At 42.0% G+C, this 22,985-nt stretch overlaps 1 protein-coding gene across 3 annotated transcripts in view; it reads left to right on the top strand.

Moving 5' to 3' along the window:
- proser1 (proline and serine rich 1) overlaps positions 1-20,445 on the top strand; it is a 35,862-nt gene extending 15,417 nt beyond the window's left edge. For 2 of the 3 annotated variants that reach the window (XM_061740635.1, XM_061740634.1), the window contains 3 exons: positions 4,737-6,123; positions 16,335-16,476; positions 18,751-20,445. In XM_061740635.1, coding sequence (XP_061596619.1) covers positions 4,737-6,123; positions 16,335-16,476; positions 18,751-18,876 — 1,655 coding nt within the window. In that variant the 3' untranslated portion in view covers positions 18,877-20,445. The remainder of the gene's footprint in view (positions 1-4,736; positions 6,124-16,334; positions 16,477-18,750) is intronic. The other variant, XM_061740636.1, reaches the window with a different exon arrangement.
- Positions 20,446-22,985: the final 2,540 nt, after the last annotated feature.

Raw genomic sequence — 22,985 nt, 5'->3', positions numbered from 1 at the left:
CAAAACTGACTGACAAGAAAAATACGCTTTGCTTGTTTCATTGTTAATGCAATGATACTCGATTATACCGATGCACTAGTGGCATATTTAATTTAGCATTTTTAGTATTATAATTCCACAGACGACTGAGTATTAGGGCCAAACTAAGACAAAAAAAAATTGGAAATTAGTATAAAGTCGTAAAATTACGAGAATAAAGTCGTAAAATTACAAGAATAAAGTCGTAAAATTACGAGAATAAAGTCGTAAAATTACGAGAATAAAGTCGTAATATTATGAGAATAAAGTCGTAATATTATGAGAATAAAGTCGTAATATTACGAAAATAAAGTCGTAATATTACGAGAATAAAGTTGTAATATTACGAGAATAAAGTTGTAATATTACGAGAATAAAGTTGTAATATTACGAGAATAAAGTTGTAATATTACGAGAATAAAGTCGGAATATTACGAGAATAAAGTCGGATATTACGAGAATAAAGTCGGAATATTACGACTTTATCCTCATAATATTACGACTTTATCCTCTTAATATTACGACTTTATTCTCATAATATAATGACTTTATTCTCGTAATTTCCTTTTTTTTTCTTAGTTTGGGCCTAATACTTCATCATATCCACAGGATGTGTAGCAGAAATAAAAATGTGGGATTTTGGCGTAACGAGTCCACAAATTACATCCTGAAAAGGTGCCACAGAACAGGGTCAACACACGTAAAAAGAGGGCTCAATAATAAAACAGTTTTTAGTGATTTGTATATTGCAGCCCATCTTGAAATGATTCTTTTATAATTAATTTTCTGGTCATTCAGTCAAACTTGGCATAGATAGATTAAACTAATGATAGTCCTTTGACTCGTGCTTTGTGCTGGCATATAACCTACATTGCTTGGGGTAGCCTTTTTATTCTTTTTGAATGCTGTATTTTTTCTTTCTTTTTTTTTTGTACTATGGATATACAATCTTGTTTCCAGAAAAGTTGGGATGCTGTTGGAAATTTAAAGAAACAGAGAGCAATTACTTTTAAATAAACAAAACTTTATGCCCTATTAATATTGTATAACAGTCAATAACAGTATAATAAATAATTCAGTAAAAAAATGCTAGTTTTCTAAAACTCTTAGTTTTGTCTGCTGAAATTTGTAGGAGACACCTAATGTTTATTTTGAGTTTACTTACTGCTCTCAGTAAGGCAAGGCAAGACAAGTTTATTTGTATAACACAATTCAACACAAGGTAATTCAAAGTGCTTTACATCAACATTAAAAGCGGCAAGACATATGTAACAGTAAATGACAAATAAAGTGATAAGAAAAGAGGTAGAATAATAAAAAGCAGAAGTTGTTAAGAAGTGAGGGCAGTAGAGTCCAGCAGGTACATCACATTCTTACAATGGCAAGAATTACGTTTCTATACGGTCAAAACGTACAAAGACGTGGTCAAATACAGTATTACAAAGTCAATACTACATTGCAGGTCTGGACTGCAGGAAGCAGGACTTCTGATCTAACGGGTACAAAACTGAAATACCGGCGATTTTTGAAGCAGGTGACACCAGGACATGATGCCTTAAAACTTATGTCCATAACTGCATTGATGTCACTTCCCCACTTACGCCCCTTTCCTCGCACTGAGTGGCAAAACATATGCAAAAATGGCTGCAACTAGTGGAGAAGACGATATAACAGCCGATTATCGGCTTAAATTAATGGCAGTTGGACTTGACATTGACCCGTACAGTTACCCCAAGAACCAGTGGTCCATGGACATTAATATTTGGTACAGTTACCAAGAACCAGAGATCCATGGACATTAATATTTGGTACAGTTACCAAGAACCAGTGGTCCATGGACATTAATATTTGGCCACGAATCGAGTTTCCTGATATTTATATGAACTTCATTTTTACGCCGGGGAAATAGACGAAGCAAAGCTTGAAGGCATACAAAAGTCTTGACGCTTGGTCCGACTTCAAGGCAGGATTTGTTGTAGAAATTAAAAGCCCCTTTCACACAGAGATTCCGCAATATTGGTGTAAAGAAGTCCTGCCAATACGCCGCCTTTGTTGGTTCACACAGAACCATACAACGCCGGCATAACGCCGCTCCCGTCTGTAAATTCACACAGCATGCCGGCGTTCCGCAATCAGAGGCGTGACGACAGCGTCCGCGTCTAGTGGCATGCCGGCATGCCGGCTGTGTCATTCACACAGACCCCGTTTCGGCTCTGTGACTACCTCCGCTGCCGGCTTATTGGTGGGGCCACTTGGCCCCCCCATTCCGCCTCCGTGACTTTCACACAGAACAGCGAGGCGGCTTAAAGGCGCAACGTTCCCGCCTCGAACTGGCTGTGTGAAAGGGGCTAATGTGATGAGGACACCGAACTTTATGATTTGACCGTTTAACGTTAGCTACCCAAAACTCCAACATTACCTGAGACAAAATGGGAACCACAAATCCACGTTTCGGTGCCTGGAATCCAGTTGTTTCTGTGAATTGCAGTGATCCATTTGTCTCTCTTAAGCTTATTTTTCGGCAGTCTGTAAAACGATAACTTCGATTTCTTGCTAAATCTATGAGTACAGTCGATCGCACAACAGCTCTTTCCCATTGTAGATGTTTTCCAGTTGCTCAAACTGAAAGTTTACGCTGCCACTCAGTCTTTCTGCCACTCAGTCTTTCTGCCACTCAGTGGACGAAACCCGCTGTGAAGTCGCATCCGTGACGTCATGCACATTCCCTCTATAGTCCATCTGTCCTTTAATCAGAAAAATGCAATGTTTATGAGTTCCAGAAAGAGATTAATATAGATATAGCAGTTCTTTCCTTCATCTTAGCACATTAATCGCATTTTTCCACTAATTTTACAAGTTCACTGCGAGCCACAGTTTAGAACGGGTTCCTTACGAAGCACGACTCTGTTTGACGTGTGCAGCCTGTACGATGACGCTGGTCGCTGAATCTCGGAGGGCAGTGAGTCGGGGAAATGCCATCGTTGGATGCTATTCACTCATGCTCCTTCAATGTCGTTGACATTATAAAACTCCAACTCGCCACTTTGAATAGTTTTGGATCATTTGACTTGGAAACCTTCACGAGTAAAAAGACAAACACCTTTCGTATGAATTATCTTGCTGCCAATTTGTAATTTCAATTGAATGCAAATTACTGCTTTCCGTTTTTTGTTGTCAATTTCCAAAACTTATCCTATCCTTTTTGAAAATTGAGTTGTATATCATTTGAAGCCTTTGGGGGAGATTTCCGATCAAAAGTTTTGTTCAGCTTTGATCAGACTGACAAACGCCCAGAGCAAAAAGTCAGGATAATAGCGGCTTATGATTAAAGCCATTTGAGATGAACCGAGCAAGTATGTCTCGTTTTCCCCAAAGGTAAGAAGGAGATGCAATTAAATCTTGGTTTTCTCTTCTCTTCTCTCTTTTCTCTCCATGTTATAGTCTGCACTCAAGGCTCCTCTTTGCTCTTTCTGTTCTGTTTGGTAGTTGAGCTTCAAGCTATTCTCACGATGCTCAGCTGGTTGAGGCAGCTCTTGTTTTAATGGAGTCATTTAATAGTTCTAACATTAAATTAGATATAGAGGGTTTGCATTGACGTCACTTCCCCACTGGACCAGCCCCCTTACTCGCACTGAGTGGCAAAAACAGCTGCAACTAGTGGAGAAGACGGGATAACAGCTGATTATCGGCTTAAATTAGCGTCAGTTGGACTTGACAGTGACCCGTACAGTTAAGAACCAGTGGTCCATGGACATTAATATTTGGTACAGTTACCCCAAGAACCAGTGGTCCATGGACATTAATATTTGGTACAGTTACCAAGAACCAGTGGTCCATGGACATTAATATTTGGTACAGTTACCCCAAGAACCAGTGGTCCATGGACATTAATATTTGGTACAGTTACCCCAAGAACCAGTGGTCCATGGACATTAATATTTGGTACACTTACCCCAATAACCAGTGGTCCATGGACATTAATATTTGGTACAGTTACCAAGAACCAGTGGTCCATGGACATTAATATTTGGTACAGTTACCCCAAGAACCATTGGTCCATGGACATTAATATTTGGTACAGTTACCAAGAACCAGTGGTCCATGGACATTAATATTTGGTACAGTTACCCCAAGAACCAGTGGTCCATGGACATTAATATTTGGCCACCAATCCAGTTTCCTGATATTTATATACTTAATTTCTACGCCGGGGAAATACATGAAGCAAATCTTGACGCTTGGTCCGACTTCAAGGCAGGATTTGTTGGTGAAATTAAAACTTTATGATTTGACCGTTTAACGTTAGCTACCCAAAAATCCAACTTTACCTGATAAAAAATGGGAACCGCAAATCCACGTTTCGGTGCCTGGAATCCAGTTGTTTCTGTGAATTGCAGCGACCCATTTGTCTCTCTTAAGCTTATTTTTCGGCAGTCGGTAAAACAATAACTCCAATTTCTTGCTAAATCAACGAGTACAGTCGATCGCACAACAGCTCTTTCCCATTTTAGATGTTTTCCAGTTGCTCAAACTGAAAGTTTACGCTGCCACTCAGTCTTTTTGACACTCAGTCTTTCTGACACTCAATGGGCGAAACCCTCTGTGAAGTTGCATCCGTGACGTCATGCGCATTCCCTCTATAGGTAGTGATATGATTTCAGATTAACTTATAAATCATTTATTTCTCATTAACATTTCTGGTCTACTTTAACTTGCAGGTTATGCTAAACCTGGCAACCCCCAGAACACCACACCAGGAATCAACAGCGGGCCCCTTCCCCTCCATCACGGATCCACTCCTTCTACCCCCGCCCCCACCCAAGCCTCTCCTGCCCAGCTTCCCCCCACGACCCCCATCACCCCGGTCTTCCCCGGCATGGTGACGTCCCACAACCTCAACTCTCCCTCCCCGGGCCCGTCTCCATCCGTGATCAAAGCCGGACCCCAGACCCCCGGGGGCCACTCCACCCCCACGCCTTCGTCCGTCATCAAAGCCCACACCCCGACGGGGACCCCATGTGGCACCCCGGTCCCCGGGGGCTACCCTTCCTCCCCGTTCTCCTCCCTCTCCCGACCCGGCACCCCGGCGACGTCCCGCAGCGCCCAGAACTCCCTGCCTCAGACAAACGCCATGGGTTCGGCTCAGCAGAGGAGCTACGCTCAGGCCTCGGACCTCCAGCCGGGCCCCGGTGGCTTCGCCGGAGCCCACCAGCAAGCAGGTAACCCCCCCGGGTCGGTCATCCGGAGTTACACCCCCTCTGGACTATCACCTCTCACCCCCGGATCCTCCTCGGCGGGCATTCCCAACCGTTCTACCCCAGGCCATAGTCCCAAACCCTCTCCGGTCCACCTGGCTCAGGCTCAGGCTCAGGCTCAGGCTCAGGCTCAGGCCCAGGCCCAGGCCATCTTGGCTGGAGCTCTGAACAGAAACTCTGAAGGCAGTAGGAGTAACAGCCCCGTTCCTTCGGCCTTCAAAGGCACCTCCCGTTCCGGCACGCCGTCGCTGAACCCGCTGGTGGCGCCGGGCTCCGCTCAGACCACCCTGGCCCGGTCGTTGGGTCTCTCCCACCCCCCCGGCTCCCCTCAGGTTTCCCTCCCCAGCCCCGTCGCCCTCAGCGGCCTCCAGGCGCTGTCCTCCAGCCCCGGGCCCAATCACTACCCGGGCCTGTCCCACTTCCCAGCGCTGTCCTCGTCCCTCTCTCCGGCCGCCATCCCTTCGTCTGTGTCCACGGTGCCTCCGACCACCAACATTGCTTCTAACCACCCCCCAACTTCCATGTACCCAGGCCTGGCCCCCAGCGGCGGCCCCGGCGTGGCTTCGCCCTTCGGCCTAGGCCTCACCTCTGCCTCGGTGTTCCCGGGGCTCCCGCCGGGGGCCGGCGCCGCCTTCCCCGGGCTGGGGGTGTCCGGGGGCCACGGCGCCGGGAGCCCCGTGCTGTCGTCGCTCATGGGACTGTCGGGCGCCGCTCCGGCTTCAGTAGCATCGGTGGCGCCACTGCAGGCGGCGGCGGTGGCGGCGGCAGCAGCGGCCGCCGCCGGGGTTCCCTCGTCATCACCGGTGCTGCCCGGGTTCGCTTCGGCCTTCAGCTCCAACTTCCAGCCCGGGTACGTGAAAGTTTTACTGACGATTATGAAGAATCCATCTCATCTCTCACACAGTGCGTTGACATGGGAAGTTTAATTCCTCTTTAATTCAGAATTAAAGTTAAATCTGATTTTAAAATGAGTAAAAATTACCATGTAAACACCTAATTCCGAATGAAAATGGCCATTCCGAATTAAACTTAATTCCGAAGTAAGTGGCTGGTTTATTCTGATTTTAAATCCGAATAGAATTCAATTAAATTTTTTCAATTTTATTTGTATAGCGTCTAATATAACAGATGTTGTCTCTAGACGCTTTCCAGAACATGAACGTAAACCCCCGAGCAATTATTACATAAACAATGGCAGGTAAAAACTCCCCTAGTGGGAGAAAAACCTTAAGCCAAACAGTGGCAAGAAAAACTCCCCTTTAGGGGGGTAGAAACCTGGAGCAGGACCTGGATCATAAGGGGGGACCCTCCTGCCGAAGGCCAGACTGGGGGGTCGGGGACGTCAGCAGCACACAGGAGGCAGGTGGAAGCAGCCAACGGGATGACCAGGGATGGGGGGGGGGACTGCGAGACCGCAGGCCAGCACGCAGCTCCCGTAACTCCGGCCTGCAAACATGCACAAAAGAGAAAAAAGGCAGGCCAGCACCAGAAACTACAGGAGCGATGGACAAAAATGATGGCTATGAGATACTTATAATAAATGGAAATGGGGAAGAGAGGAAGGGAAGAGGAGAAGAGAAGAAGGGTGAGAGGTAGGGCTGCACGATTCTGGACAAAATGAGAATCACGATTTTTTTGCTTAGAATTGAGATCACGATTCTCTCACGATTTTTTTCCAATATAACATTTATTGCACTTACAGCAGCTGAACAAAAATATAATAACAATAAACATCTCTTGTCTTCTTTACACAAACCTTTGAATAATTTAAACAATAATAACAATTTGAACAATATTTGTTCCTCCCTGAGTTGAACACCCTTTCAGAAAGGGGACTTGTGATTTTAATTGCTGGCTCGACCCAGTCCTAGACCGATCCTCTACCAACCCCGGCACAGCAAGTAAGTCAGCCCGTCTTATTCAGGCGTTCCTTTCTGACTACGGTGTTTGTGATGTGTGGCGTTCTTTACATCCATGTGACAGAGAATACTCCTTTTTCTCACAAGTGCACCACACATACTCGAGGATTGATTATTTTTTTATTGATAATCAACTGATTCCCCTGGTTCATTCCTGTGCTTATCAGAGCATTGTCATTTCCGACCACGCTCCTGTGGTTCTAACCATGTCCCTTCCTGACCTACCTCAGAGAGACAGACAGTGGCGATTCAATTCAACTCTGCTGTCGGACAGAAATTTTGTTAAATCAATGGAAACGGAAATAGCCTTTTTCCTATCCACGAATATGACTCCAGGAATGTCTAGTCTAACTGTCTGGGATTCCCTCAAGGCTTATCTCCGGGGACAGATTATATCCTACACTGCTAGGGTGAGGCAAAAATCTTATAGGGAGCGATCAGACCTTGCCCGCCAAATCAAAGAGGTCGATGAAGAATATTCTCTGACTAAATCCCCAGATCTTTACAAAAAGCGGCTAGAACTTAAAACTAAATTTGACCTGCTTACCACTCACCCAATTGAACAGTCACTTCTGAAAAGTAAAACCAGGTTTTATGTTTATGGAGACAAATCTGACAAATTATTAGCCAACCAACTTAAAGGCTCTAAGGCTAAACAAAATATTTCTAAGATTCGATTACCAAATGGCCATGTAACTACAGACCACTTACTCATAAATGGAGCATTCAGGGACTTTTATACCCAGCTATACACCTCGGAATCTCAGACTGATCGAGATGAGATTGCGGACTTTTTAAATAGTCTTAGTATACCCAGTCTTTCACCAGATCTAAGGAAGACATTAGAAGAACCGATATCCCTGATGGAAATTACTCGAGCCATTTCTTCTCTGCAGTCGGGTAAATGTCCTGGCCCTGATGGCTTCCCGGCGGAATTTCTAAAGAAATTTTCTACTCTGCTTTCCCCATTGCTATCTACAGTTCTTTCAGAATCCTTCAGCCACGGTTCCCTCCCTCCTTCTTTTTCGGAGGCCTGCATCACCATCATAGCTAAAAAAGGGAAGGATCCTACTGAATGCGCCTCCTACAGGCCCATCTCCCTCTTAAACACAGATGCTAAAATCCTAGCTAAAGTCCTAGCCCATAGGCTGGAGAATGCCCTCCCCACAATTATATCTGAAGACCAAACTGGCTTCATTAAAGGTAGGCAGTCTTACTTCAACACAAGGCGACTGTTCAATATTATCTACTCTGCCTCTGAGGCTATCCCTGAATGCGTTGTCTCTCTGGATGCGGAGAAAGCATTTGATCGCGTCCAATGGGATTATCTCTTTGCTGTGCTGGACAGGTATGGTTTTGTTCCGAACTTTGCTCTGTGGATTAAACTTCTCTATTTACACCCAACAGCCTCAATTCGTACTAACTCTCAACGGTCAAAACCATTTAATCTGCATCGTGGAACCCGTCAGGGGTGCCCCCTTAGTCCCATGCTTTTTGACATGGCTATCGAACCGCTTGCCACAGCGCTCCGATCTTGTGAGGATGTGTCCGGTATCTGGAGAGGTGGCAGGGAACATAAGGTCTCGCTTTATGCCGATGACCTCTTGCTTTTCATCTCTCACCCTCTGGCCTCATTACCCCCTGCGCTGTCACTTCTCAGTCAGTTTGGGAAACTCTCAGGCTATAAACTGAATCTCAGCAAAAGTGAGCTTTTCCCTACCAATCTCGAATCGCATGCTTTAGACCTTTCCAATTTTCCCTTTAAAATCGTAAATGACAAATTCTCCTATTTAGGCATATCTGTGACAAGGAAACACAAAGACCTGCTCCAAGAGAATCTTATCTCATTGTTAAATGAGACCAAACAAACCCTTACACAATGGTCACCCCTGTCAATGTCTCTTGTGGGTCGCATCAATTCAGTTAAAATGACCATTTTACCTAAATTTTTGTACCTTTTCCAGACCTTACCACTCTTTATTCCTGGTTCTTTTTTTCAGTCCCTTGACTCAGTTATATCTTCATACCTATGGCGGGGTAAACGGCCACGTTTGAACAAAACTCACCTTCAAAAAATTAAGTCTGCAGGTGGTCTGGCCCTCCCAAACTTTCGTTATTATTATTGGGCTGCTAACCTGCGCTGCCTTGCATTCTGGTCCTTCTACTGCGACGGCGCTGACCGCCCTGACTGGGTGGCGATGGAGTTACATCCAACTGATGACCTGTCAATTCCTGCCCTACTCGGCTCCTCACTTCCACTTCCTTCACTTAAATCAATCAAAAACCCAGTGGTTAAACATTCTCTTAGAATTTGGGCCCAATTTAGGAAGTTTTTTGGTTTTCACAGCTTCTCTCTTCTTAGCCCCATTGCATCAAATCACTCTTTCAAACCATCCCTTGAGGACCCCACCTTCCAGGAATGGCACAGGAGGGGTATGATTCGTTTTAGAGATATGTTCATAGACGGCACCGTGGCATCTTTTGAGCAGTTAAGTAGTAAATTCAGCCTTCCAAAATCACATTTCTTTAGGTATCTTCAGGCTAGACATTTTGTTCTTTCCCAGACACCCAGCCCTGGTGCATCGATAGGCTTGACCACAGTTGACAAAGTTCTTGCCACAGACCCATTCAAAAAGGGGCTCATTTCGTCTTTCTATGGCATGTTGCTGGATCTTAGGAGTGCCCCTACAGATAAACTCAAAGCAGCATGGGAGCAGGACTTAGGGCTTCCCTTATCAGAGGATACCTGGGAGTCCATACTCAAACTGGTTAATACAACCTCCCTGTGCGCACGTCACTGCTTAATTCAGTTTAAAGTGGTACACAGGGCTCATATTTCCAAAGCAAAGTTATCCTCCATGTACCCAGATATTAGTCCATACTGTGTAAGATGTAAGGTAGCAGAAGCCTCTCTCATCCACATGTACTGGTCCTGCCCATGTCTAAACAAGTACTGGATGGAAGTATTTCATACTCTCTCTCTGGTGCTTAAAATCAGATTAGAACCAAACCCACTGACTGCCCTGTTTGGGGTCATGGAGGGAGGAAGGAAGTTAACCACTGCACAGGGGCACACTTTGTCTTTTGCCTCCCTTTTGGCTCGTCGGGCAATTCTGTTCAGGTGGAAGGATCCCTTCCCTCCTACTCGTGCGCAATGGCTGGAAGACATCATGTCCTGCTTAAAACTGGAGAAAATTAGATACTCGCTTCAGCAATCAAATAAGTTCCAGAAAGTGTGGGGACCTTTTCTAGAAGCATTCCAGACCCTGTGAACTATACTTCATATTTCTTTTATATTCCTAGTGCAGGCTTTTGATGTTAGAGTGACCTCATATTGTGATTAGTAATCTGGCAGTGACAGGGGAGGGATTAGTTTGGTCTGTAGTTTGTTTTTGTTACTATTTTATATTTTTTCATACTGTTTAATTGTTTTTTATATTTTGTACACTGGTGTATGCTATGATTAACATGCCCATGCCTACTCAAAATATTTGTAATTGACATGCAGCATTTCACCTTTTTTTACTTTGTGAAAATTTCAATAAAAAGATCTTGAATTAAAAAAAAGAAAGGGGACTTGTAACAGTAGATGTAAATGTAGTTCTGAGGCAACAAATTATTCCTCTGGCTGGGATGAACCCCCCATTGCCTTTTGCTGCTATTAAGAAGCTGCCGATACAAAAAATATGATGGTGCCTGATAAAAGACTGGCATCAACTTTGTAACAGCTGGCATTGAACATAAAAACAATAAAAATCTCTCTTGTCTTTAAATAATTTAAACAATAATAACAATTTAACAATATTTGTTCCTCCCTGAGTTGAACACCCTTTCAGAAAGGGGACTTGTAACAGATCCTGTAGTTCTGAGGCAACAAATTATTCCTCTGGCTGCTTTTTGCTGTAACAGCTGACATTGAACATAAAAACAATAAACATCTCTCTTGTCTTTAAATAATTTTAACAATAACAATTTTAACAATATTTATGTGCAATATGTGTCAGGTGATGAGAAAGGTAGATGTTTCTCCAAATGTAATCCACAATCATTAACAAAATATAACAAACATGACAACATGATAGTTGACCATGACAGGACTACAACAACCTAGAACATAGGCCTAGTCCTTTTTTTATGCAGCCATCTTTAATTTTTTTTTTTTTTTAAATCGTCGTCATTTGGAAATGAGATTGCGTTCAAGCATGAATCGAGATCGCGATTTTTTTTTTTTTTAACGATTAATCGTGCAGCCCTAGTGAGAGGCACCGCCCAGTGGATCATGTCGGTGCCCCCCAGCAGCATAGGCCTATAGCAGCATATCTACCACAAGGCTATATTTGAGACTAACTATTATAGTCTTGTTCTATAGCTGCAACTATGACTACTGACTCTAACACACTAGAGTTTACACTACCTAGAGATTTACCAACACCAGCTAGAGGTTTACTAACACTAACTATACGCTTTACTTAAATTAAAGGTGGAGGTGGTGTCAGCCTCCTTAACCCAGATTGGAAGTTGGTTCCATAGTAATGGTGCCTGATAGCAGAACGCCCACCCTCCAGATCTACATTTGGATACTCTAGGAACTACGAGTAAACCTGCACTCTGGGAGCGGAGAGCTCTGCCAGGAACATAAGGCACTATCAGGTCTTGCAAATAATGTGGAGCTAAGCCGTTTTGGGCTTTATACGCAAGTAATAAAATGTTAAATTGGATTCTGAATTTTACAGGTAGCCAATTGAGTGAATAATTCTGTGATCATGTATACACTCATTCCACTTTAAATTAATTCCGGTCTTTATGCGCTGCTCGTTCCCTCGCCCGTCTGTCTCCATGACGCTTATATTCCGCGCTGGGCTTGTTTGCACGCAGTAAATGGTGGTCAAGAGCAGAGACGATTTATTTAATAAATAGCTTGGAGGACCTGGAAATAATTAAAAGAACAGATGGCAGGAAACATAAAAATTGTGAGCTTTTCAAAGTTGAAGCGCCTAAGTTAGTTTTTCTTCCGGTAGACGTAACCTCCGGTCCGCCCCCCTATCCAATCAGAACCTTCCCAACCCCCAGACCTTAAGAGGAATTGGATAAAGCCGATAAACGTGTTTTCCATGTAAACCTTAATTCGGAATTACTATTTCCATTTAAACTAGAAGGAAAATAGTTTAATTCGGAATAATTAATTCCGTATTAAAAAACCTCATGTAACCGTGGCCACAGTTTCATTTAAACTCAGAAAACTTTCCTGATAAAGTTGCTTTCGTCAACGAAAGTTATGACTAAATATCGTCGTCAACGAACCTTTTATCACCTGAAGAAAACGAGACAAGACGCAACGAAAATGCTTTTCATGTGACCATAACGTCAATTAAATAAATAATGCGATATCGTCGACGAAAATTATGACTAAATATCGGTGTCAACAAACCTTTATCTACGGAAGAGTATTAGGGCCAGGCAGGGGAAAAATAAAAATAATATTTTAGAGGAGGAGGATTTTTTTTTCATTATGCACTTCGACATTTCGACTTTTTTCTCGACATTTCGATTTTTTTCTCGAAGTGTACAATAAAAAAAATCTTCCCCTCTCAAATATATTTTCTCCTGCATGGCCCTAATACTCTCCCGTATTTATCACCTGAGGAAAACGAGAGGCAACGAAAATGCTGGTCATGTGACGATAACGATAATTAAATATATAATGCAATATCGTAGAGGAATAAAAACCAGACTAAAATGTAGATTACAAAATAAAAACTCTAAAATGTGTCTTCATTTTCCTTGACAAAATGAGACGAGACAAAATGTTCTAACAAAGATCTTAATCTCCAAGAAGATTCATCTTTGGATCCACTTTCCTACATAGATGTGGAAAAGAAAACCCAATGTGTCGTTGAAAAAGAAAAAGATGGGGAGAAATGCGGAAAAATAAAAATGTTGTAAACTCAAATTAGAGTCTTCTGTATCTGGAATGAATGTATTCTTGAGTCTATAAGGTAACAATAATATAATAATAAGACAACCTTGTTTGAATTGTAAAATGGGTTTGGCTAAATACAATCTTTGACTAAAACTAGACTAAAATGGACAATTCTGACTAAAATAAGACTAAAATGCTCAGACTTTTAGTCGACTGAAACTTGACACGACTAAAAAGAGAATGAACAAGACTAAAACTAATAAAAACTAAAATTGAAACAAAGTGACAAAAACAACACTATTTCCTGATATTAGGTTTATACAAACATTGAAACATCATCATTTTAATGGCCGTTGTCTTTGATATTGATTTCCTGTCATCACAGTAAACTGTGATCAAAATTATGTTAGTTGAACTGTGTCACGTACAGTTAAGCATGATATAACCTGGATATCAGTTTCCTATGTAGGTTTTATGGAAGAAGTTGAAGGCCGGACATATAAAGTGCAAAGTCCTCCTGTGTTGATAATCTGGGATGTAATTTTCAGACTTTGGTTTGTGGCGTTTGAGTTATTTACCAGCTCATATTTAGCAGGTTATCTTGTTGATAATCTGACGCTGAAAAGGGGCGAGCCTCACCTTTGTTGACATTGTTGGAATATCTACCTGTAGGAACTACTGAGTTATTGTTCTTCATCTCATCAAATTGGGAGTGGAAGATATAACGTTAAAGGAAAAAATTAAATAAAGACGTGCTGGACATTTAAAAAGTGACAGCGACAGATATGGACAAACCTGTTGGTGTCGTTCCACTGGAAAACACACAAAACAGTGACTGAAATAACTTGAAAATGGAAACTGCTTTTGAATTATTTTTTCTTCTTTAAAAAAAACAAACCTAAATGAGTTTGAAAAAGTTTTGAAAATGATTAAACTTTAGTGATTTAAAACTAAAATGTGGCCTCTAGTTAGCATTACGGGTGTCTTCAGTCCTGAAGTCCGTCAGTCGGACTATTTAAAGGATGAAAGGTCGTCTCTGCTCTTTGGTATCACGGTCCGGACCAGTAAAAGCGAAGCTAGCCAAATTCTTAACCCCAAATATCATATCACTGAACGTGGAGAGGGTTCAAGAAAGAAAATTCAAGACGAGCACTTTTGAAGGTGTCTCCGAGCAGTTTGACAGTCCGGTGAAGTTCAGGCTCCAACATTCCCGGACGCGTTTGTACAGGAAAAACTGATGACTGAGTGTCGAGACAGATAATATGAATGGTAATCAACGGCTCCAAAACAACTCTCAAAAAGATTCAAGGTGCAAAGTTTTGTCAAAATGCATAAAAAAGCCTCAAAGCTTCTGGAAGCCGAGACGAACTGGAACATTTTAGCAGCAGCTCTGTTCAGAGATGAAGGAAAAAGATGTGAATAAAAGAAAACCCTAAACTGAAAGATGACGAGTCACGGTTATGTTCCGGACCGCTTTTGCTGTGTCTGGCGCAGGGTGTGTTTCACTCCTGTTTCACTCCTGTTTCACTCCTGTTTCGCCTGCGTTTCATTCCTGTTTCACTCGTCTTTCACTTCTGTTTCACTAGCGTTTCACTCCTGTTTCACTCCTGTTTCACCCGTGTTTCACTCCTGTCTCACTCCTGTCTCACTCCTGTTTCACTCCTGTTTCACTCCTGTTTCACTCCTGTTTCACTCCTGTTTCACTCCTGTTTCACTCCTGTTCCACTCCTTTTTCACTCCTGTTTCACTCTGGTTCCCTGTTCCCCTCCTGTTTCACTTGTTTTTCATTTCTGTTTCCCTCCTGTTTCCCTCCTGTTTCACTCCTGTTTCACTCCTGTTTCACTCCTGTTGCACTCCTGTTCCACTCGTTTTTCCCTCCTGTTTCACTCCTGTTGCACTCCTGTTGCACTCCTGTTGCACTCCTGTTGCACTCCTGTTGCACTCCTGTTGCACTCCTGTTTCACTCCTGTTGCACTCCTGTTGCACTCCTGTTTCACTCCTGTTGCACTCCACTTTCACTCCTGTTGCACTCCTGTTTCACTCCTGTTGCACTCCTGTTGCACTCCACTTTCACTCCTGTTGCACTCCACTTTCACTCCTGTTGCACTCCTGTTTCACTCCTGTTGCACTCCACTTTCACTCCTGTTGCACTCCTGTTTCACTCCTGTTGCACTCCTGTTTCACTCCTGTTTCCCTCCTGTTTCCCTCCTGTTTCACTCCTGTTTCACTCCTGTTTCACTCCTGTTTCACTCCTGTTTCACTCCTGTTTCACTCCTGTTGCACTCCTGTTGCACTCCTGTTGCACTCCTGTTTCACTCCTGTTTCACTCCTGTTGCACTCCTGTTGCACTCCTGTTTCACTCCTGTTGCACTCCACTTTCACTCCTGTTGCACTCCTGTTGCACTCCTGTTTCACTCCTGTTGCACTCCTGTTTCACTCCTGTTGCACTCCACTTTCACTCCTGTTGCACTCCTGTTTCACTCCTGTTGCACTCCACTTTCACTCCTGTTGCACTCCTGTTTCACTCCTGTTTCACTCCTGTTGCACTCCTGTTTCACTCCTGTTGCACTCCACTTTCACTCCTGTTGCACTCCTGTTTCACTCCTGTTGCACTTCTGTTGCACTTCTGTTGCACTCCTGTTGCACTCCTGTTTCACTTGTTTTTCATTTCTGTTTCCCTCCTGTTTCACTCCTGTTGCACTTCTGTTGCACTCCTGTTTCACTCCTGTTGCACTTCTGTTGCACTCCTGTTTCACTCCTGTTGCACTCCTGTTTCACTCCTGTTGCACTTCTGTTGCACTCCTGTTTCACTCCTGTTGCACTCCACTTTCACTTCTGTTTCACTCGGCTGGCTGTGATCTCAAGAATGTCGAGGTATTTTGGAGGGAATGTGCTTCTCTTAATTATGTTAATTATCTGGGCCAGTAAAACAGGTGAAGGAATTTCCTGGATTAGATCAGATTATCAGTTTGTTGCCTCATAACGACTGATTAGTCGCCATAAAACCTACTTGTCTTTAAATATTCGGTTTGGTTCATGTTAAAATAAACCTGATACGATACTTGGGGTCAGGAATGTGGCTGGTTTACCTTTAACTAAACCACTGGTGCTCCATCGTTGTCATCTTTTATCAAAATGTCTTTGATTTAAAGCGTTTTTTCCCGTGTGTTGTGGGGAGAGACAGCGTTGTGACGGTGTCCTGTGGTCCTGTGTCTGTTCCAGGCTGAGCAGCGGCCTCCAGCCTCCAGGCAGCAGTGGTTTTCCTGGCCTGCTGTCCTTCCCTGCCGTTCCGGGCTTCTCCCCCTCTGCTTCCCCGGCGCTGGGCGGCCTGCACAACCCCAGCATGCAGAGCGCTCTGCTGCAGGTAAACACACAAACACAGGACTGTAGACGGGGTCAGGTCCGACTACGGGTCACGGAGTAACGGATGCGTCGATGGGGAATCAGCAGTCTGGATTAGATCATCATGAGTCTTGTCAAAGATCCTGTTGTTAATGACTGACGGCTGCTAACCGAGCCAATCAGGGATCTAAACGGTGCATTGACGTCACTTCCCCACTGGACCAGCCCCCTTACTCACACTGAGTGGCAAAACATCAGCAAAAATGGCTGCAACTAGTGGAGAAAACGGGATAACAGCTGATTATCGGCTTAAATTAAAGGCAGTTGGACTTGACAGTGACCCGTACAGTTACCCCAAGAACCAGTGGTCCATGGACATTAATATTTGGTACAGTTACCCCAAGAACCAGTGGTCCATGGACATTAATATTTGGTACAGTTACCCCAAGAACCAGTGGTCCATGGACATTAATATTTGGTACAATTACCAAGAACCAGTGGTCCATGGACATTAATATTTGGTACAGTTACCAAGAACCAGTGGTCCATGGACATTCATATTTGGTACAGTTACCAAGAACCAGTGGTTCATGGACATTAATATTTGGCCACGAATCCAGTTTCCTGATATTTATATGTACTTAATTTCTACGCCGGGGAAATACACGAAGCAAAGCTTGAAGGCTTACAAAAGTCTTGACGCTTGGTCCGACTTCAAGGCAGGATTTGTTGGTGAAATTAAAGTGATGAGGACACTGAACTTTATGATTGGACCGTTTAACGTTAGCTACCCAAAAATCCAACATTACCTGATACAAAATGGGAACCGCAAATCCACATTTCGGTGTCTGGAATCCAGTTGTTTCTGTGAATTGCAGCGATCCATTTGTCTCTCTTAAACTTATTTTTCATCAGTCTGTAAAACGATAACTCCGATTTCTTGCTAAATCTATGAGTACAGTCGATCGCACAACAGCTCTTTCCCATTTTAGACGTTTTCCAGTTGCTCAAACTGAAAGTTTACGCTGACACTCAGTCTTTTTGACACTCAGGCCCCGTTTACACGTAGCAAAAATGGTGGTGTTTTCATGCATTTTGGCCGTTCGTTTACACGAAAACAAACCTCAAAGTCACCAAAAACCATCATTTCTGAAAACTCCGGCCAAAGTGGAGGTCACATTATGCGACAGAAACGTCACCAGCGTCATGAGTGCGACCTGTGTTTATAATTTGTTTGGCCACCGTCAATATTTTCTTGTATTTGCTGGTGGCGAAGAGCATCTCTGAATGCAAAACACCGGATCCTGCAGTGTGGGAGTGAGAGGGGCAGGGTAACGGCCCCTTTTGGGCGGGGGAGAAGATTCGTCCCTCAAGACTCCTCTCCCTGGCCCTGCCCCTTCTCAAACTTTCCCCGACCCTGCACCCCAACCTGGGACTTGCTGATTGGGCCGGAGCTTCGGGAGCTGCGTGCTGGCCTGCTGTCCCCACCCCTGGTCATCCCGTTGCTGCTTCCACCTGCCTGCTGTGCTGTTGCCGTCCCCGACCCCCAGTCTGGCCCTCGGCAGGAGGGTCTCCCCTTATGAACCTGGTCCTGCTCAAGGTTTCTTCCCTCCTAAAGGGGAGTTTTTCCTGCCACTGTTTGGCTTAAGGCTTTTCTCCCACTATGGGAGTTTTCACCTGCCATTGTTTATATAATAATTGCTCGGGGGTCATGTTCTGGGTCTCTGGAAAGCGTCTAGAGACAACTTTTGTTGTGTTAGACGCTATGTAAATAAAATTGAATTGAAATTGAATTGTATTTTACCTGTTTTATATTCTAAAGTCACACTTAAAAGTAACTCCACTTCTCTGTCACTCCAAACGAAAGACTCTCGTTCATCTTGGAAGTAAAGCCTGAATTATGGTCCCGCATTAAATCAACGCAGACCCTAAGCCTACGGCGTAGGGTCTGCGTTGATTTAACGCGTTCGTGTTACGCGGAACCATAAATCAGCCTTAACTGGAAGTTACTCGTGTCATTTGTTGATGTTTTTTTCCAGGATTCTGATTGGCTAGCATGACTTTATCTTCTCGTTACACTGCCCCCTGTAGGTTTGGCTGCTCATAGCACCTTAACAGCTATTTATGCAGGTTTGTGTAAATGATGGTATTTTTCAAAACGTAGAGGGGGAAATATCCGTTTTTGTAAATACCCGGCTCTGTGGAAACGTGGCCTAAGTCTTTCTACCACTCAGTGGGTGAAACCCGCCGTGAAGTCTCATCTGTGACGTCATTCCCTCCCTTCCTCTCGTTCCAGGCTCATTCTACATCAGGCCTGGAGAGCTTCCCTCCCCAGCCCAACAGCTTCCCCAGCTACGCCCCCGGCCCGGGAAACCCCTTCCCCCTGCAGCCGGGCCTGCACCCCCAGCTGGGCTGGCAGTGACAGTGACGGGGAAACGACTCGGTCCGGGCTCGGCAGAACGATGGCCTTGACCCGGACCAGAGCAGGATAAGAGTTTATTATCTCATGGCAGCAGTGACTCACTGAAGGAGCAACACTACCTGGAAATCACTCCTGTACGGAAGAGAAGCAGAGCCAGGCAGGAGGAAAAGATTTTTTTTTTCATTATGCACTTCGAGAAAAAAGTTGAAATGTTGAGAAAATAGTTGAAATGTTGAGAAAAAAGTTGAAATGTTGAGAAAATAGTTGAAACGTCGAGAAAAGAGTTGAAATTTCGAGAAAAAAGTTGAAATGTTGAGAAAAAAAGTCTAAATGTCGAGAAAAAAATCGAAACGGCGAGATTAATGTTGAAGTAAAATATTGAGAAAAAAGTTGAAATGTTGAGAAAATAGGTGAAATTTCAACTTTATTCACGAAATTTCGACTTTATTCTTGAAATTGTATTTCAACATTAATCTCGACATTTCAACTTTTTTCACAATAAAAAAAAAATCTTCAAATATTTTTTTTTTATTGAGAAAAAAGTTGAAATGTTGAGAAAAAAGTCTAAATGTCGAGAAAAAAATCGAAACGTCGAGATTAATGTTGAAGTAAAATGTTGAGAAAAAAGGCGAAATTTCAACTTTATTCACAAAAGTTCGACTTTATTCTTGAAATTGTATTTCAACTTTAATCTCGTCATTTGGACTTTTTTCTCGAAATTGTATTTCAACATTAATCTCGACATTTCAACTTTTATCTTCAAATCTTATCTTAAATATTTTTTCTCCTGCACGGCCCTGATACTCTTCCGTACTCCCGGACCTGTGAATATCAACGATTAGGTTTTAAAAGTAGACTGTAACGTTAGCCTGACTCCTCCTGTGTGTGTGTGTTTTTTTAATTATAGTTATGAACATTTATTAATGAATTATAGAAATTTTTGACATGAATTATAGTGAATTAACAAGATCATGATGTGTTATTTTCCCATGAAAGGAAACTGCAGACGAGCTCTTTGCCCCGGATCTTTGCAGAAATACTGTATTTACTTTTCGATGTGGGCATATTGTCAGCATTTTTAACTTATGTTTTTATTTTTTGATGACTATATGTCGGGCTCTGGGCGGTTTTTACTGTGATTCATAATTCCCATGTTTACAAAGTGGACCGATGTGACGCCCAGCACTGAGACCCGGGTCCTGCTGCAGAAACCACATCCTGCTTTTACACAGACTTGAAGTGCACGGGTCCGTGGACTTGGCGGCCATCCGTTTTTTGTTTTGAAATAGCAAAATAAAAATAGAGAAATAATCCAAAATAATCCGTTTCCCGTTTTTTGTTTTGATAATAAAAAACGGAAAACGGATCGTTATCCATTATCCTTTTCTCTATTTCCTATTCGTTTCTAAGGATACTGAAAACAAGGATTGGACAAATGGGGGGATTTACGACGGAGTATTTGGGCCAAACTAAGACAAAAAAAATGGAAATTACGTGAATAAAGTCGCAAAATTACGAGAATAAAGTAGTAAAATTACGAGAATAAAGTCGTAATATTACGACTTTATTCTCGCAACATTAGGTTTTGACTTTATTCTCGTAATATTACGACTTTATTCTCGCAACAATATGACTTTATTCTCGTAATATTACGACTTTATTCTCGTAATATTACGACTTTATTCTTGTAATTTCCAATTATTTTTTTTGCCTTAGTTTGGCCCTAATACTCCGTCGTAGGATTGCACATGCGCAGTAATAAATGAAGAAAGTTGTTTCTGGTTCTTTTGTTGATCAGATTGAAAAATAACAGTTTTAGATTTTTTTTAATGTTGAAACGGAAAATAAATCAAATATGAAACCTGGGAGTGAAACATGAGTTTCATCTGTAATCTGTCTTTACTCTGTTGTGACAGTCCGTTCAGCTGCAGCGTCCAATCAATAACATGTACTGAACTCTAACATACTGGAAACGAATAGCAAATAGAGAAAAGAGTTTTCCACTCGCTGTTTTAATTCCCAATTTCGATTTTCAAACATCAATGAAATCGGATAATGGATAACGATCCGTTTTCGTTTTTTATTATCAAAACAAAAAACAGGAAACTGATTATTTTGGATTATTTCTCTATTTTTATTTTGTCATTTCAAAACAAAAAACGGATGGCCGCGAAGTACACGGACCTACGAGCTTGTGTTCTTTAGCTAACCTGTAACAGGGAGGAGACTGTACTTTGAATTAATGTGTCGTACACTTGCGTTGTACGGGAGGAAACACGGGTTCATCCACCCGACCGTTGGAGACAAAAACCTTTTCTTTTCTTTTTTTTATTTTTGTATTTGCACCTATTCCATTTTTTCCAGCCGACGGCTGGTTGCTGTACTTATAATTGTATTTGTAGTCTTATGTAATGCCCGACCTTTTAAATAAAATATAACACCTAGTTGAAATAGCGCTTGTTTTATTTCCTGGGATTGGTTGGGTCTGTTGTGACCCGCGTCACGAAGGCGTGTTTGACGTGTTTTACAGTCCGACGCTGATCATTAACATCCAGAATATTGCCCAACGTGGTCAGGTGTCAATTAGTCACAAGATTAGAGAGTCACGAGATTCCACACCAGCAATTCCCATTCATCATATTTTCCACTAGTTTTATTGTCATTTTACCTCTTAGAAAATCAATCATTCATCTAGTTTCTTATTTGAATTTTTTTGATACCAAAACTAAAAGAAATGCTAAGATATTATTGAATTAATCTTTATAATTATAATAATATTTATATATTATTAATAAACCATTAATATAATTATAATAATAATTATTTATAATTAGAATAATAATAATTATTATTTATAATGAATTATAATAATTATTATAATTAATATTTTATTTATCATGTTCTGGTCTCTGGAAAGAGCCTAGAGACAACTTCTGTTGTAATAGACACTATATAAATAAAATTGAATTGAATTGAATAAATGAACATTTCTGTGATTTTCATCCGTCCGTCCAGGTTCTCTACTTGCTTCTTCCACGTGATATTTGTAATAATATAACTCCTGTTAAATGGGAACACTACAACGATCAGGAATCTGGATCCGGAAGTTCAAAAAAAAATCTGAATTTTGGAATTGGTTTCGTTTCTGAAATGAAGTTTTTGAGGCAAAACAAAACCTTTCGGGTTCCAACTCAAACCGTTATGATCTCAGCAGGGAAGTTGTTGGATTGTGGAAGTGGAGCAAGTAGAAGCAGTTCCTAATTTTAACAAAGTGGAAGTAGAGATAGTGTTTAAAGATGAACATCAGGAGGTTCTTGTTTGGCTACAACGGATCTGGAATCTGGATATGGAAGTTGGCGGAGGACAAAAAAAAGATCTAAAAAATCTGAATTTTGGAATTTGTTTCGTGTCTGAAATGAAGTTGACGAGACAAAACATAAATCTTTTTGGGTTCCAACTCAACAGTCATACCAACCTTTATTGACCTGCTTTTCATGAACAACAATAAAGAGAATCATCAAATAGTTCCTCTATTAAGAGAAACTATTTGGTTTCTTTGTATGGCCTAAAGAGTCTTTGTGAAACCGCAACCTTTGAATATTTATTTGTTTTTTTTTGGGGGGGGGTCTCAGCAGGGAAGTTGTGTGTGATTGTGGCAGTGAAGCAAATACAAGCAGTTCCTGATTCTAACAAAGTGAAAGTAGAGAGAGTAAATCATATTTGTCTGAAGATGAATATCCGCCGGATATTATCCAGGGCTTTTGTTTGTCTCAGAACGAGCGTTAATTCAGTTGCTGCTGCACGTATCAGGGTGTAAGAAGCCTGTCTTTATAACCTCACATCATTTTAACATCATGTATCGATCTATAAACTTCACATCATTTTAATATTATGCATTGATCTATAAACTTCTAGCATTTTAGTTGATCTACTTTTAATTATTTTGACATTTCTGCAAATTTCAGGAAAACTGTTTGATTTGATTTGATTTTTTAATTTTTATTTTGTAAATGTAAAAGACTTTAATTAAAGAGAAGATAAGAAAGCAAAGCAAATAAAAAAAAACAACAAAGAATGTCATCCTTTAACACTTAATATCTTAATTTACA

This window comes from Cololabis saira, chromosome 14 (genome assembly GCF_033807715.1).
Source record: "Cololabis saira isolate AMF1-May2022 chromosome 14, fColSai1.1, whole genome shotgun sequence".
Taxonomy (NCBI): domain Eukaryota; kingdom Metazoa; phylum Chordata; class Actinopteri; order Beloniformes; family Belonidae; genus Cololabis; species Cololabis saira.
The sequence above is the reverse complement of the archived record's forward strand: the minus strand, read 5'-3'. Positions and strand labels throughout refer to the sequence as shown.